Source organism: Monomorium pharaonis, chromosome 3 (genome assembly GCF_013373865.1).
Source record: "Monomorium pharaonis isolate MP-MQ-018 chromosome 3, ASM1337386v2, whole genome shotgun sequence".
Lineage (NCBI taxonomy): Eukaryota > Metazoa > Arthropoda > Insecta > Hymenoptera > Formicidae > Monomorium > Monomorium pharaonis.
The window spans coordinates 26,040,385-26,058,123 of NC_050469.1; the positions used below are offsets into that span (position 1 = coordinate 26,040,385).

Consider the following 17,739-nt stretch of genomic DNA (forward strand, 5'->3'; position numbering starts at 1 on the left):
ATATGTTTTTGTAAGATTTAAAAAAAATACCATTTCTGTATTACAAATACTGATATCTATTTCGATTGATTAAACGATACGATTATATGTATAATACATAATGCATAAAATATAATAAACTAATTGATATATTTTAAAATTGTTTTTATTTATTTATTAAATATAATAAATTGGGCAATAATATATCCTGTAATTTTGGCCTAATTTATTTTACATATATAAGCCCAACTTAAATATAATTAACCATCTAATTAACCATTTGAAACGCTTCAAAGTATTAGTGCTAAATAGATTGCAATTACCATCAAATTATTAAGGTTATGGAAAAAGATAAATTTAACAATGAAATTAATAGGTAAATAAATTAATGCTATTTATTTTTAGTATATTTTGCAAAATTTAACTGCTTTTATAAATAATATAATTGCGTCAGTTTATAACATATATAGTACAGGGAAATTAGACTCAGAAACCACTGTTTCGAAAAAAAATTGTAAGAGGCACTTTTATTGCAGATTCTTATTCGGAAAAATCATACAATACATTAAATAAAAATTCAACTCGGAAAAAATTGGGAATCGTTGTGTAAACAATGAAAGAAGGTAAAAATTTTCGTTTTTTTGGCAATAAACAAAATTTATTACTGTTAGCAAAAAACAAAAAATATAAGCTTATAGGTATTAAAAATATCTATTAAATGAGCCGTCGAACGTTCCAATTGGTTTATTTTTTAAGGAGAAAAAAATTAAAAACTGCTAAAATTTACCTTTTTTTAAATTGTTAATAACAAATGGACAAGTGATGGCAAATTCTTGTAATAGGGCTTAAATAGTAGCAGTTACTATTCTCTAAAAGTCTTGAAAATTTCAGCCCAAAACATTCATAACTTTTGACACAAAGCTATTTTTTATTTAATTATTTTTTAATTTTTTAGTTTTTAATTAACATTGTTTACACAATAATTTCAACATTTTCCGAGTTGAATTTTTGTTTAATATGTTTGTATAATTTTTCCGAATAAGAATCTGCAATAAAAGTGCCTTTTACAATTTTTTTCTCGAAAAGTCTAATTTTCCTGTACTAATAGGTATATATAGACAATAACAAGTACCATTTTTGATAAGTCAATTGGCGCAGTAGGTAGAGTACAAGTTTTGTAATCCTAAGGTCCCGGGTTCAAAACTACCTACTGCAAGTTTTTAATTATTTTATAAATAATTTTATAAATAAATACAAAATACAAAATACTTATAAAATAAAATAAAAATAAAAAATAAAAAATAAAAATAAAATAAAAAATAAAAAAAATAAAAATAAAAATAAAATTAAAATAAAATAATAAAATAAAATAAAATAAAATAAAATAAAATAAATAAAATAAATAAAATAAAATAAAATAAAATAAAATAAAATAAAATAAAATAAAATAAAATAAAATAAATAAAATAAAATAAAATAAAATAAAATAAAATAAAATAAAATAAAATAAAATAAAATAAAATAAAATTAAAATTAAAATTAAAATTAAATTAAATTAAATTAAATTAAATTAAATTAAATTAAATTAAAATAAAATAAAATAAAATAAATAAAATAAAATTAAATAAAATAAAATTAAAATTAAAATTAAAATTAAAATTAAAATTAAAATTAAAATTAAAATAATAAAAATTTGTTCTAAATTTAATATGTACTGTTAGCTCAAGCTAACTTTTTATATTGGCCCAAGTTTGAAAACCAATGTAGGCCCTAGATTAAAAAGCGGGACAAATCGATATTGGACCTAAGGTAGACGTCCTAACTTGAGCCTCAATAAAAGTAAGGAAACCTTACTTGGCCCTGATTACAACCTAGGTAGAATTTCCACACGGGTTGTTTTAGATGTCTATTTTTATCATTTATCCGTTTTGATATTATTTAATATTCAAATCGAACATTTAAATTATTAAAAATATGCAGAGATAACACGAGAATTTATTTGTTATATTACTACTTATATTTATAATTTTAATGCTTGTGAAATGCAAGAATTAAATTGACGAAGAAAAGAAGAAAAAATTAAGTTTATTGTTTTATTATTTAGGACATAATATTTGACTAATATTTATTCGCGCTTTATAAAACGTTACGTCGCTGGATTATCGTAACAACACGACTGTCGAAACCTAAGTACATAGTACAGATACGAATCCCTGTAATATAGCTGATGCGTGCCCATCCTCATGAATATTAACGCAAGCGTTGCATCTTTTGTCGGCCATAAAATTAAAACCTTTGATTTCCGCGCGCTTGCTCCACCGCTTCCGATTGTCATTTCTTTCCTCGCGTATGACCCGCGCAATCGTGTCTTTCACGCTCTCGCAACATTGTTTTTTTGCGATCGTTGTGTTCTCTTCCCGTTGACTGGTTCTCGATGACATAGTGCAACTATGAGAGATCTATTTCAAGATCTAGATCGTTGCTTAAGATCAGGTTCAGCGTTTCAGTGTAGGTTATCGTGTCGAGGACAACCTCGTGTGTCTCGATTCACAGAATTTGTCCTTTTTAAAATAATTTATTGCGCATTATACCAAAAGTGTCCAGAATTTGTAAATAAGTTGAGCAAAATATTTTTATGGTCTTTCTTTCAGTATTTTAAAATATTTTTCTTAGATTTCTGTTTAAGAACAAAAATGCCAGTATTTGTAAATAAGATGGCCAAAAATTTTTTTATAAACTTACCTCTAAATTATATTTTGAAATATATTTCTTTGTTTTTTGTTTCAGTGCGAAAATGCGGATGCAGTTGCTGAAGATCGTGGTGGTCCTGCTGGCAGCAGGATCAGGTGACACCAGGCCGCAGAATGGTGGGTATTCTACAAGAGATATATACATATCAGAGTTGGATAATGAAGCTAGTTAAAAATTAGAAATAAAATAATAAAGTCAAAAAGTTAAGAACTTAACTTATGTAAAACTCTCTAGTTATTTTTAAAACACATAAATTTTAACTTATTAACGTTTCTCTTAAGTTAATAATTTGTAAAGCGGTAATTCTAAATGAAAAATACTATTTCTTTGTCACTTTATATTAGCTTAATTTATAAATAAAATATTAAATTTATTTGATGATCTATATTGTAATTGTTTTGTTGTTTCAAGTAATTTAATTAAGAAAATTAGATTCTTATCTAATTTAATATATAGAATATTTTCTAAAAATAACTTAATTTAAAAGATATCAACTTATCTAACCCTAAGATACATATATAACGCGATTAGAAATGCAATAAAATGATTGTTTAGCAATAAAAGCGTACAATGTGACGAGCTGTGGCAGCAGGAAATGGTGATTTCTAAACGCAAAATTGATGCTTTCTTCACGTTGCAATCGCAGCCAATCAACCGTGCTTATTCAATTGCAAATCTGTTATCTTTTAATGTATCTTAATTACGACAGCCAGTTCAGAACGTTCAAATAGTGATTAGGAGTTAGGAACAGTCCGACTTAGCGTTTCTCTCGGCAGATTGTATGACAACAATTCTCAATCGCGTTTCTCTCTTTCTGTGTAGTAACGAGTTATTCATTTCTTCTTTAAAAGGAATTGAATTTGCGTTCAGTGTTCCAATTATGGAGAAAACGCATACGAGGCATCAATCGCGTAATTACTCAATAGCATCAATTGTTGTAGCGTGTCGTATAGCAACTCATCTTCCTCGTAAGGCTGTAATTACGCCACTGCTTCTCGTGCGCGAAACGTTACCACCCGCGTTTTTCTTGCAAAACTAAATTTCCCAAGACGGAAGTGTTATAACTTGGCAGTCGCTCGAATTTCAGACATTGAGAAATTCTCGCGTTGCAACGCGAATAATAGCTTCACGTGTTTGACTAATCATTAACGCATTATCAGTAAGCTTTGTCACGGTTGCCGGCAAGTTTGCGCTAGAACTTCTCTCGAAAAATCGAAAATAATAATTCTCTCCTCCTTTCAGGCGCGGATCCGCAGGCGAAGATGACAGAAGGGAACGACGAGGGATGGAGAGGCATCCAGCAAGTCTCGAGCAAGTCACACGACATTGTTCGAGACGATAGCAGGTATACAGGGACTTCCGGAAGTAATAGAAAGTCGTATATCACACATTTCCGCGATAGTGCCGATTCGTCGCGCGAGCATAATGCAGTCGGTTCACGCGCGAGCGATTTCGCCCCGACGGCGCGATCGTTTAGCGCGCGTCGTTCCAAGATCGACGACATCTGGACGACGGTTGAATTCAGAGCGACAAGCGCTCCCCCACATTTTTCAAGGACGGATGTGTTAGGTGAAATCGCGAAAATCGCTACCGTTCGAAGCTCGAGCGAGAAAGACAGACCATCGTTGCGCGCCGCTTCTGGCAACTTCGAAGTAATTCATGGCGAAAAGACGGGCTGGGCGGGATTTAGCTCTTTAAAGGTCGACCGAACGAATTACTCCGGTAAGATGAATAGTGGGAATTCAGAGAGATCGAAATCCGACGTGACTTTGAATGATAATCTCGAGTCGGTGGTCGCTCGAACGAGGTACTCAGCAGGAAATGATTTCTTATTGACAAATCATGCACCTGGCACCGAGAGGACAAATGACGATATCCCCGTCGCGATAGAAAATCGTCGGAAGTCAAGTCCGGTTGTCGAGTCCGATTCACTCGCGAATAGGGGTATTGTAGGCGAGACGTCACGTTGGAAGCTAGAGCAGGGTGTAAATAAGTCTTCCTTGCAAGTAGCGAGGCCAAATGTTCCTCAGGCAGATGCCGCTACTCGTCCTACTCGTAAAAATCATAATTCGAATCGTAAAAATATCGACTCATTCGCGATTTCGTATGGAGATTCGAATGTCGCCACTGTTTCTTCTTCTCGCCACATTGGCGGCAACCAGCGCGACGGTTTGAATAATTCAGGAATACGGCCAGCGCATGGCGCGGCAACGGCCTTGATCCCGAATTCAAAATCCAAAGTCGTTCAGCCCTTGGCGTTCCCGGGCTGGAACGCGGCTACGTCTCATAGAAATTTCGTTAGGCTCCGGTATCCGTACTCGACTTCGAGTTGGCGGAACGCCAGCGGCGTCGCGTTGAATACGAAATTGAAGCCTGGCAACGACATCGGTTCCACCGGCGTTCAATTGAGACAGCCGGCAAAGAGCCACTTCACGCGAACAGCTGTGAAAAAACCCGTCCCTGGGGCCCCGAACGATCACGCGACTTTGTCTAAATCGACGAAGAATAGTCATTCTTCGTTTGTTCAGAAGTCGCCGAGTCAGGCGGTTGGCAGTGGGAACAAGACGGGAGACGAATATACGCCTGTGAAATATAACGCGTACTCGAAGAACTGGCCGAACGAGGCACTTCACGATATCGAGGATCTGTACAATTATGAGAAATACACTTCGTCTTTGGAGGAAGAGTCGAGTCACGAGTCGAGTCTTTCCGATGAACCATTGATTTTGCCGTCGAACAATTATTTTGACCACACGGACCCGATTATCGATTCCAGCGTGAAGAAGATTATCCACTGGTTGAAGGTACCGGAAATTGTTTCGAACAGCACGCCATTTTTCGATTACAATGACGACAAACCGGTCCTCGAATCGATTTACGAAAACTTGGAACCCAATCGTCCGTTAAACGCCATCACTGACGATGACAATTACGAGGCTGTCGTTCTTCAAGATCCGTCGAATCAGGATTTCGATAGAATAGAAAATCACGCGAACTATCCGATCCAATGGCCAAACCCGAGTTCAATCACTCGTCCTCAATACGCGACAGGTTCCTCGAATCCTTCCGATACCTTGACTCCCTCCTGGTCCGATGTCGCATCACTGCGGAACAAGACCGTTTACAATCCTCTGACGCACGTGACGCAGAATACGGTGGTTCATATTCTGAACGACGGCCTGAAGAAGCCGAACGTAACTGTGACGCAATTGAAAGTGCCAGAAACGGACACGGTAGTCGCCACCGACGAGGCAGTCCCTTCGGGGTCCACGGGACTCGCGCAGAGGCCCAATGTTCACATAATGTTCACTTCTCAGAAGGACAAGGATAAGGAACCCTCCAAGCAGGAAATCAATTCCTTCCCTTCGTCAACGCACAACGTGAACTGCCCGACGATCCTGATCAACACTTACACCCGAGTGAACAATACGATTCTTCAAGGTAAAGAAGGATGCACCGATCTGAATATAATTGTCAACTCGCACGTCTCGAATACGAACGTGTTCACGCCAAATGGCGCAACGACGACCGCGGAGAATCAGCAGACCTCATTGGCGACGCAGAGCTACGGCGACGCAGACGAGAACGAGAAATACGCCGATGCGTTCACCGATCTCGCCCCGGAGGATTCCTTGGACAGTTACGTAACCGCGTCGACCGGAACGTACGTCCCCAGTCCGCTCGAAACGTCGGAACAATCGGGTCAACATTACGATTCCCAGAAAGATCCCAGTGAGATCCCGGAACAGTGGAACGACCAGTCTTCAGGATTATCGACCATCGAGGTGATCCAGGGTACTCAGATCAGCGTGTCCGGCGCGAGCGACCCGTTAACGGAATCGTCCGTCGATGGTCCCGCTGGTCCCGGCGATGATGCATCGAGTTCCGCGGTCGTTCCACCAGCTGCCGGCGCTTCCGCGAGCGGGCCACCTGTCGGAGAAGCTGAAAATTCGCTTGTAGAGTTGCCTCCATATCTAATTAAACCTGGCCCGGTGAAAGGTCAGGCTAATAACGGTCTGCTGCCAGGTTCCTTACAATTGCCGTCACTAAGTCTTCCTAGTCGGCCTAACGTCGCCATTAAACCCGGCCTATCGAGCATTACTAATCCCGCCCCGTCATCCGCAGGCACCTCCGCAGGAGGATCGCCATCCGACGATGACGATGACGATGATTTTGATATGTCGCCAGTCGGCATGCTGACGTCTATAGCTCAGGTCTTCACGTACTTTTCCTTTTTGAATCCATTGAGTTACAGTGTCTTCAGCCTTGCGGCGGCGCCCTTCGCCGCGATGGCAGCCGGCATGATTGGCGTGGCTGCGGTCGTCTTTCCGTGGGCATTGCCGAGCGTCCTCGACATCGGCCGTTCCGCCGATAAGACCGGCTTCGCGCCGAATCTCGAGGAATTCGTCAGACGAGCCGTGCACAAGTACGACCGTCTGAACGAATGGAAGAGTAGACGTAGGAAGCGCAGAAGATGAATCGAGCTTCGATCGATCTTGCGATGCTTGGTGATTTTCGGAGTAGGTAGGAGAGCCACGGCATGAAGCTTGTATGAAGCAAGTACTCTCCCACTTTTGAAATTATTTTTACTTGGATAGAGTTTACAAGGGATATTGTAGTGATCGTTTGCATCGTCGAATGCCGGTTGATGAGTCGAAATTGATTCGTAATTAGTAGAAAGGCAAGGAAAGATGATAAATGTTTTAAAATTTTGTGAATATATTAATATAGCATATATAATGACAATACAGATAACCGTACGGTATTTTCGTTCATTAAAGATGAAGTTTTCTTATCTGAGTGGATAAAATTGATTAAATATAGTAATTTAAATTAATAGTTTTTACATCCGTCCTTTATAAATGTAATTTATCTATATAAAATAATTAAGATAGTTTATGTCACAAAACAATATATTTTTAAATAATGTTTAATAGCTCTATTCTGCCAAAATGTAACATAATAAGAGAATATATCGTTATTTACATAATTATATAATTACATGGATTAGAAGATAATCAGTGCAATTATTAACTTAATATTATGTTACATTATTAATAACTATTAAATCACGTTATGTTACTATTTATCATTATTATAGTCGTGTATGTGTGTGTATAGAATGATGAAAGTGTGTTTTTCTATCATATTGTATATTTATAAAATTTTTTTTTTAATATTAAAAAAGAAAAGATGCTCTGATTATAATCTAATATTATTTCTCTGCGGTTTTTCATAAATGAGCGAAAATCAAGTATTTTGTTTACAATTTTATTTAATTGGCGAGTTTAATATAAGTAAAAAAAATTATTATATATTTAGAATAATTTATAGAGATTTGAAAAATATAGTTTGCTGATTATAATTTTGTATTAATTCGAATGCTTGAATTACGCAACAGACTACCGCAAAGCATTGTGTTGAATCCAACTCGACATAGAATTGGAAGTTAACGTTTCCTATTATATTGGTATTTTAACTTAATTAAATTTTACAGCATTTCAGGGCATTAGCATTTGTGCCAATGAACATGTAATATTAATAAAACATTCAAAACAAAGATTAATACTTTATTGAGTGATCATACAATCTTTTATGCCTTGTATATGTTGTGTAAAAAGTACGTTCCTATTTTTGTACCTACAATCCTTCTAAATCCTATTTTATTATTACCATGTATATTGTCATAAAAAACAGTCAAATAACAGAATAAATTATAAGAAAAACTTAATTAATATTACAATTTTGTTATTATTATTAAATTAGCTATACATATATTATAGTTTTTAATAATTAAATTATACAAAAATATTGGGTGATTATGCTGCTTTATTTACTTATTTTAATTAAAAAAAATTTTTAACTTATTATAAATAAAAATAATACGTACATATTTTTATTCTACCAAGGTTAATTTCTACATCTTTTGTCTAAGTTTTTATAATTGTGTTAAAAAAATTTTTGACTTTTGTTAAACTAAAATTTGTCTAAATTAAAATTAAAATTAAATTAAAGACTATTGTTTCATGTATTATTTTTTGCTTAAAGTTCAAAATTTGCGAAGATCTCTTTTCTTTATTAAAAATTATTAATATTTTTAGACATTTTTGATAACAAAAAGGTAAAAACCTTAAAATTTTTTATTTAGTTAAAAATATTTTAATTTAGTTTAATTAATCTTTGTAATTTATTTCAAAAGACATTCTAATAATTTAGTTCAACATTGTTTTATTACACACTATTGCTCTTTATTTTATATGTAAGTATTTTATGACGCTTTATAGTGGTGTCAGTATTTTATTGTGAAAATCAAGCCTTAATTATTGCATTAATTATTGCAGAAAAGGTAAGAATAGTAATCAACGTAGCAGTTAGGTATTCTTTGCTAATCCTATAATTTACACACGCACACACACATACACGCGCGCGCGCACCATGCAGCTATACATACATTTATAATAATTATTTGCAAATACGATATAAATATTATATATTTATAAAAAATAAAAAAGTGATAGAGAAATAGAAATAGAGATAGAGCAGAGAAAAAGAGAATGAGAGAGAGAGAGAGAGAGAGAGAGAGAGAGAGAGAGAGAGAGAGAGAGAGAGAGAGAGAGATCTTATTTTATGAATGGTAAATAACAATCCTGATTTACACACATATACAGAATTGATTCACAGAATAATGGATTAATTATCTGCATATACAATATTTATCACAATGTGATATAATAAATTTAAAATCTCTTATATGTAAAATGTGATGATTTAAATTGCAAATTTTCAGTGAAACAAATATTCTAATGAGAAAATTTTATTTCAGCAAACAATTGAACAACACCCACCGTGAATTGAAAGATCTGCAATACATGGATCAGTCTCTGAGAACCGTCGCTACACAACTCCTCAACGTTACAAATCCGCAAGACGTGATGAAGGTGAATAACAAGGAAATCATCAATACTGAATACGACGTTGTAACTACATTAAAACCCTCGGAGAAGAACAATGCTCCTTTATTGATAAGAAATGTCAATTCGGCGATCAGCCATCAGAATTTAGAGCCCGTAAGCGTGAGTTACGGTAGGCCGATCAATTCTAAGTTTAGCTACTTCGAAAGCAGCCATCCGGGTCAAGCAATGGCGATTACGGAAGAAGAGCTCGAACGGGAGATGAGCACAACGAGATTGATTACCGCCTATAAAAATCAGCCAACGACTACCGGCGGTATCTCCACTTGGATCCTGCTGAATCCTCCGTCCACCACCGCGAAGAGCGTGACGGAGACTGAAAAGATGAAGACACAGCAGCCGTTCCAAACGGAAGTACGACTTACGGTGAGGCCGAGTTCGTCAATCGAAAAAATGGAAACAATTTCGCAGCCTGAGAAGATCACGGAGAAGACCACGCCGCTATTAACCCCCATTATAACCACCGAGAAAGTAACCGTGATCACGAAGAAACCAACTGCGACGACGACGAAGAAAACCGCAACTACTTTGAGACCGGAGAAAGTTACTCAGAATTCGGAGACAGAGAAGACAGAGACTTCGTCGAGCACGACCCTGAAGGTAATCCGCACTACGACAACGAGCACTTCGACGACGAGCGACGGTACGGCTACGTTGACAACTGTTCTCACAACGAAGAAGAGCCAGCCGCCGCGAACTACTTCCAAGCCGAAAGTTACCACGCCGAGAACGACTTCACATCCCAACAAGCCCACGACAACGAAGCCGTCGACCGCGAAGCCGGCGAGACCGAAACCGACGAGGAAAACGACAGCTAAACCTGAAACGAATGTAAAGAATGAGACCACGGCGTCGACTGGCAAAATTGAGAAGGTTACCTTCAAACCGGTCCCGATCATCACGACCCCACAGAACAAGCCGGAGAATACCGAGAAGCCGACGTTCGTTACGAAGATAAAAGCGTCGGTGCTCATGGACACTCAGAAGACTCCAACAAATTTACTTCCGACTACCACCGCAACTACCCTGAGCGCTAGTTCCAACACATTCAAACCAAATTCGTCCAATGCGGGTCTCGTGGAGGTACCGGTGAGATCGAAGCCGATCGGCACAAAGAATAACGTGTTGAAGGCGCAGCTGAAGAAACCCGTGGACGAGACCACGCGGATCGAGATAGAGCCGATCAAGGTGAACACGCCAGTCCTGAAGATCGAGAAGATCGACAAGAACAAGATGGACGAGATCGTGCTAAAGGATACGGATGATTTCAGCAACTCCAAAATAGATCTGAAGTTTGACTTTAATCCCGAATTGACCAAGATCAACGTGGAAACGCAAACGGAGACGACCGGATCGACGTTGACAAACACGGCGTCGACCCCGACGACGAAGCGGCCGAGGCACAACTCGAAGAGGAAGAAGAACAAGAGAAGGCGCAAGCCCTCGAGGACCTCGGTACTAAGCTCGACGACAAACGCGATGGTGCCTATTCTAATGGAGACCAACGGCGAGAGCGTTACTGACTCCACCATCATGGACAACGCGGTCCAGGAATCGAAGATTGCGCCTGAGACAAAGGTCGGGACGAACACGACGAAGACCAAGAAGAAGCAGCCGCAGAAGGGGATCAGCACTCATATCTACAATTTCCTCAGTCGCGAAGTGATGCCCAGCTTCGGCGTCATGTCGCTGGTGGGTTTGGGTATCGGTCTCGCCTCGTATTTACTGTATCCCTTCGGCGGCACGATCACCAGAAGGAACTATGAGGTGGAGCCGAACTACAAGTACAATATGGATGAATACGGCGGTAATTACGGACAGAGAGAGGAGGAGATGTTGTCCAAGGTGTTCCAGGGTATGACGAGTTACGAGAACAAGTATCCGGGCGAGAAGGACAACTACAACGACAACTACTATCAATATCAGCATTACGACGGCGCGTACAACACGGCGCAAACAACGAAGAAGGTCGACGTGAGGTATCCGTCGATATCGACTTCTCCCGTATACAAAACCGCGGAGAACACCCAACCGGCGGTGAAGTACCGGAACACGGACTACCGATATCCTGACGTGCAGACTACACCGGTTTACTACGATCGTAAGCGTCCAGATCTTACGGTGGAAGTTGGCGCGGGTTCGGCAGCGAATCGGCAATTCGTAGTCGGCAACGTGCCCAAGGAGTATCCGTACGACGTGAAAGTGGCGAACGTACCGGTGGACAGCGGCAACAAGGGAGTTGGCTACATGTCGACCGAGGTCGGGGAGGATACGCAGTACGAGAGGGACGTCGCGCAGAGCTACGATTTCGCGAACGTGGCCGGCTTGCACGGTTACGGTCATTTGGGAGCGTCGACCGTCCGGTCGGACGACGGATATGAGGAGATTGAGATAACGCCAACCGCGGTGGCCGTCGAGCATGGGCCGCGATCACTCAAGATCAAACGCGCCGCTCTTGACGAGGCCGAGGGTAGCCCAGACGGGCGACGTTCGAGAACGAAGAGGGAGTCGGTGATACAGATAATACCGACGAAGCGCGAGCTGGAAGAGGAACGCGAGGAGGTGGAAAAGGAGGAAGATCTGAGCAACGAGATCTTGGACATCATCGACTCGGCTCTTCCAGGCGGCGCAATGCCGCACAAGAGGGGCAGTGGCGAGAACAACGAAGTGGAGGACCTCGAGGGACAGAGGAAGAGGCAGCAGGAGGAGGCTAATACGCGCATGAAGGAGTCCACCTTGAAAGCCATCACTACGGAAGATACGACGGAGTTCTCCACGACCGGGAGAACGGACGACGGCGGTACCAGCGTCTCCTCGGAGAATACGTCTGACAGGGATACCACCACGCATCCCACGGATCTGAAGAACCCCGAAGACCCGATTGTCGAGTGGTTTAACAACTCGACCACGGAGAAGCCTCCCTCGGAGGGCTTCAGCCTCATAAATTTCGTGAAGAAGGTTGCCGAGATCAAGTTCAGGCTGGGTCTGACAATTCTCAAGCACGCCAGCGAGGGCTTCGCGCGGTATCTGGGCCACGTGCAGAAGAGGATCAACGGCGAGGAATGAGGGGGAGAGCAGCGATGGAAGTTTTCGCGTCGTGTGATACGCGTTTTTCAATTTCACGGCGCGAGACGATGGACACGCGCTGGATAACGGCAACGAATGTGACGGCGACCGTAGTCCTGGTAACTCGTACTCGGGGTAACGCGAAGAAGCGACGCTCCACCGACTTCTTCTTCGCGGTAGATTCGAGACGCGATTTCACGGACAATCATTTTTGTTCCCCTCCCCCTCCCCGTAAACGATGCGATTCGATACGATATGATAGGCGATCGTCCTTTCACTTAGAAAGCTAAAACGACGAAGGCAAACACGGACTACTGTTACGATCACTGAGCGCGCGGCGTCTTACTCTTCGAGGTATCGCGGACGCGGAACGCATCTTCTTTCAGGATCTTTATCGGTACTCGACTGGTGAGGGATCAATGACAATGCCCTCAACGTGTTCCGACATTGTTTCAAAAAAAATTTTTTTTTTCTTCATTCCAAAGTTTCCTTCGTCCGATTATTACAAAGTTTTAACTTTAGTTTTCGAGTCTTCGTGCAAAGAATGCATCTCGACATGCGATATACAATGCATGATAAGATGCATTCCAGGGATACTTTATCGAAAGTATAATAGACAATCGAAATAACCGTGCGATTGGTGAGGGGTTTCGAGAGATTTATTCTCTCTCTCTCTCTCCCTCTCTCTCTTTCTCTCTCTCTCTTTCTTTCTCTCTTCCACACACACACAGGATTGATTGGATCTTTATTAAAAGTCGCTTTTTAATCTCTCTCTACAATTGTTTGGTTGGTATGTGCACGCTGCTCTCTTACCCTCTCGCTGGAGGGCGAGCAAAGACATATGGTGGAGCCAATATTATTGGGCAGCTTATACTGTAAAGTAGTACGCTATATAACTAAATAAATAAAACGAATTGAACGAATAAATAAATAAATAGATAAGTATGCAAACTCTCTATGTAATACCCTGATATGTAAATAAATATTGGAGAATGTGAACGCTTTTGTGTTTCTCTTGCGTCAAAGCGTGAAACATTGATCTCTGAAGCTGAGGGTTGCCGCGATTATTTTGAGTCGTATCCGTGAGAAAAACCGGGCAATCTAATGCTTAAACCGTTGGATTATAAATGAATGAATTCGACAATTTATAGACGATGTAGCTACGAATAAGATGTTTATCGCGTATTGTGGCAAACAAATCAAAAATTTACATTTGTTGACAATATTTGGTCAAAAGTAAAATTTACGGATGACGAGAAGAGTCGGGATATATTACGTTTCTTTTTTACGTAATTGATGCACACTGTGCCAAGAACAATTTGAATGCGGTAATCTGAATAAAGAAAACTTTTTCAGCGTAATTCTAACAAAGTTTTTATCCCTATTTTCGTGCTTTACGTTGTTTGACTACCGGAGCAACAGGTAGTTGTCTCTTGTAAATCGATCATTATCTTATGCACTCGCTTGTACGAATAGAATATTGATTATTCGGAAACATATTCAGTATTAATGCGCTGGCTATAGTCTTATTGATTAATGTAATGTAATGTTTTGAAAAATAATTTATGAAATGCGTCGTTTGATTTCAAAATGCAATCAAAATTTAAATTTTATCTTTACCGACCTTTGCAATTAAAATGATTTTTGCTAAACTTGGGAAACACTCTCTGCATAAAAATATGAGTATAATTTTTTAAATAATATTATGCGATCGATTATGTATCGTTTGTTCGGTCAATTTAATGACGCGAAATAGTCAGATAGTCGACGCAAAAGAAATTTCGGATAAATTATATCCGTTTTGGAAATCTTTTCCTCAATATTTTGTCCTGCGTCCCAAACATAATTCGCACGCATCGTGCGTTGCGTTCCTTTTGCCTTTCGTTATCCTAATGTGTTCTTGAAACGAATTCTGCTATCTTAATTTTTAAGGCCCTATTGGTCTCCTTAGTTGAACGTTATATTCCCTCACGAGCTTAGGTAGATCCAATTTGAGATCGTTGTTCAGAGTGTGCTCCATCAGTCTCAGATCTCTCTTTCGACGACCCAGCATCATCGGTATCACCATCGCCATCGTTGCTGGCAGCATACCTGTTGTTGCACAAACGGTACGATAATTATAAATAAAATTAGCTTAAACAAATATATTAATATATCGCAATCAAAATTCCTGAGATATGTATTAAACCCATTGCACTTAAGTGTATTTTTATCATAGAAAGTTATTGATGATTAATGAAGTCATTATATGATTGAACACTACTAAATTAACCCTCACAATACAATATATTAAAGTTATAAAATTATATACATATATTACATAACAATTTTTTCGTTTTTTTTTTTTTTCATAAACTGAATATTCAAACTTATTAAATGCAAAAAGAATTTAAGACTAGCGTATATCAGTTTTTATGTTATCTTAAAATGCAAATCTTTAAGGGACAATTAATATATCTTGATGTATATTTTAAGTTACTTTGTTACAGTACCTGCTCCGACGGCTGCTAGAACGGCCGAACTCGACGGTTGCGAGGTCAGAGTTGTGTGTCTGTTCGGTCTTTTGTTCGGTCCGGTCGTCAGCTTCTCCATTTCGTACTCCTTGCGGCTCTGGTCGACGGTCTTGAATGTCTTCTCGACTTCCAGAAGACCTCCGTGGGACGTCGTCGTGTTCGTGCCGTTGATCGATGGCAACACCGTCAATCTGACCTAGGTAAACGATCTTTCATAAAGCGGCCGTCATTGATATTTTCTTTGCTAAATCTTACTAACAATACCTATCTTTGTGAAATTAAATTATTTCACAATTTATATTAATAACGGTATGTCGGTATACCCCGTGACATTTTAATTAAAGTGTCAAATAAATTCATTAAATTGAAAAAGAAAAATTGTCTGAAGCAGTTACTGCGCGAGGTAGAGACATACATTCGCTTAATCCTTCGTGCAGACCAATCGGGATCGTTTGAGACTCAAATAATTTTTTCCATTCGTCAATTCTGTCTTAAATTCAAATGTATAAAAAAAAATAACGTTTTGGATCATATATTCGTATTCCTAAATATTAAAACAGTATTCCCGAATTTTTTTAGATCTTTTAGAGCCTAAAAACTCTATAAAAAATACAACCGTTTACAATCGGTTTATTCAACTCTGACTAAGCAGTGAGAAAAGATTGGTCCGAGAAGAGTTAATTAAAATCAATTCTTGATCTCTCTTTGATCATCTAGCCTAACCTGGCGTTTCGATGTCATCACGGCTCCCGCCGGAGGTTTTCCATCCTGCCTGTTCCCGTTTCCGCGAGTTGCCGCGGATTTATTGATCCTTTCGAATGGCTCAGCTGAGTTTATCGTATCAAACTTGATTGATCTCTGCCTCGATTTGGAATATCCTCGATTGGTCGATAGGAGGATCCACTGGCCATCGCCACTCGCCGGATGGCTAGGGGGATGATTGTCCACGTACTGATAATGTGAGAAATTCGGTCTCTCGGTAATCAGAGTTGGCCGAGGTCGATCCTGATCATATCTAGACGGGAAATCGTGCCAGTTACTACCATCCCCCGATTGGTCCTTCTCCGAATATCTGTCGATAAACTGATACGAAGAGGTGTGCGGTCTGGACCATGTGCTGGGGAAGTTGGCCGGTCTGTCGTCCGTGATGATATCGCTATCGGGACGATGAAGATCGTACTTGTTCCAGGACGGTCTCTCTGGCGGCCACTTCTGCGCCTGATTAGACACATCGTCGGGACGATAGGGAGGACGTGAAACTGGCTTCTGCCACGGCTTCTCATTGTTGTCGGACCAATTGGGTTTTGGCTTATCGTACCTAAAATACAATCGTTTGCTTTTGCATTTGTCTGTCGTCTATGACTGATTTTATAAAAAAAAAATCATTTCTTGTGTAACACAAAATGGAATATTCAATTAGATATTAATAGGTTGCCAACGTGATTTTTATTTTATAAAGAATCTTTTGATAATTAAAAAATTAATCCTTAAAATCTTTACTGAGAAACGTAAGAGAAGAGAGAGCTATTTTTGATCCAGCTTCAATTTAGAATGTTTCAAAACCGATAAATATTTGGCGCGTAGTTTGCATAAAATGGAAATAGTACAATTTACACAAAATTATTATTATACATCAAAATCTTTAATCAAAAATGATTTTTTCTTCTTTAATGACTGACATTTTTATCAAATTCTATTTAGCATTGTTTCTTTATTAAACAATGCTAAGAAATAAAGAAATTCATTTATATTTTTATATACTTACATATTGGGGAGCTTTACTATGTAAAAGAAAAGAATGAAATAAAAAGTGTAATAAATTTCTACGAGACTTTCCTGCTAATTTTCTTAATATCAATAGAGAGTATCTTGCAACAAATGAGATACATTGCTGGATCGTGTAAACACACTAGCAAGAAAGAAAGTTTCATTTCGATGCTAATAATAAATATCTCTCATCACAATAACCACAAAACCCATTTTCAAATTGTACATAAGACCGCGTAGCGAAAGGAAAATTAACGGTTGTGGTACTTACCACGGTTTGTTGTTTTCATAAGTGGGTCTGATGGTAAAATCGCTGGTCCATGGTTTCATGCTCGGTTTATCCCATGCTGGCTTTATCTCCGGCCAAGGTCGTTGCGTGCTGGGATTGGCCTGCCACTTGGAAATTTTGCTCTTAGACCATGGAATTGCTTCTAACGTCACCCAGCCGTTTCTGTCTTCATAAGTGTTTGTACCGTAATACTTGTTTCTCTTCAAGGTATCGTTTAACGCCTCGCTTAACTAAATAAGTAAAGATAAAAAATTAGCCAACACATTTCTTATTATGTAACGACAAATTACATAACAAACGGCACTATAGAATTATTAAAATATTATTATCGTTACTTTATATTTCTTTTTGCTTTTAAAACAATTTAAGTATTCAAAAAATAAAATGACACTATTATTTTATC

General features: G+C 38.8%; 2 protein-coding genes across 5 annotated transcripts in view; one reads left to right on the forward strand and one right to left on the reverse strand.

The window, feature by feature from the left end:
* Positions 1–13,766, forward strand: part of LOC105839483 (proteoglycan 4) — a 33,649-nt gene extending 19,883 nt beyond the window's left edge. For both annotated transcript variants that reach the window (XM_036283681.1, XM_036283680.1), the window contains 3 exons: positions 2,767–2,846; positions 3,973–4,075; positions 9,554–13,766. In XM_036283681.1, coding sequence (XP_036139574.1) covers positions 2,774–2,846; positions 3,973–4,075; positions 9,554–12,767 — 3,390 coding nt within the window. In that variant the 5' untranslated portion in view covers positions 2,767–2,773 and the 3' untranslated portion in view covers positions 12,768–13,766. The remainder of the gene's footprint in view (positions 1–2,766; positions 2,847–3,972; positions 4,076–9,553) is intronic.
* The window catches only part of LOC105839484, a 33,881-nt gene continuing 29,499 nt past the window's right edge, over positions 13,358–17,739 (reverse strand). For all 3 annotated transcript variants that reach the window (XM_028191221.2, XM_036283683.1, XM_036283684.1), the window contains exons 3-6: positions 17,319–17,566; positions 16,004–16,598; positions 15,260–15,476; positions 13,358–14,858 (exon numbers count right to left, since the gene is read on the reverse strand). In XM_028191221.2, coding sequence (XP_028047022.1) covers positions 14,695–14,858; positions 15,260–15,476; positions 16,004–16,598; positions 17,319–17,566 — 1,224 coding nt within the window. In that variant the 3' untranslated portion in view covers positions 13,358–14,694. The remainder of the gene's footprint in view (positions 14,859–15,259; positions 15,477–16,003; positions 16,599–17,318; positions 17,567–17,739) is intronic.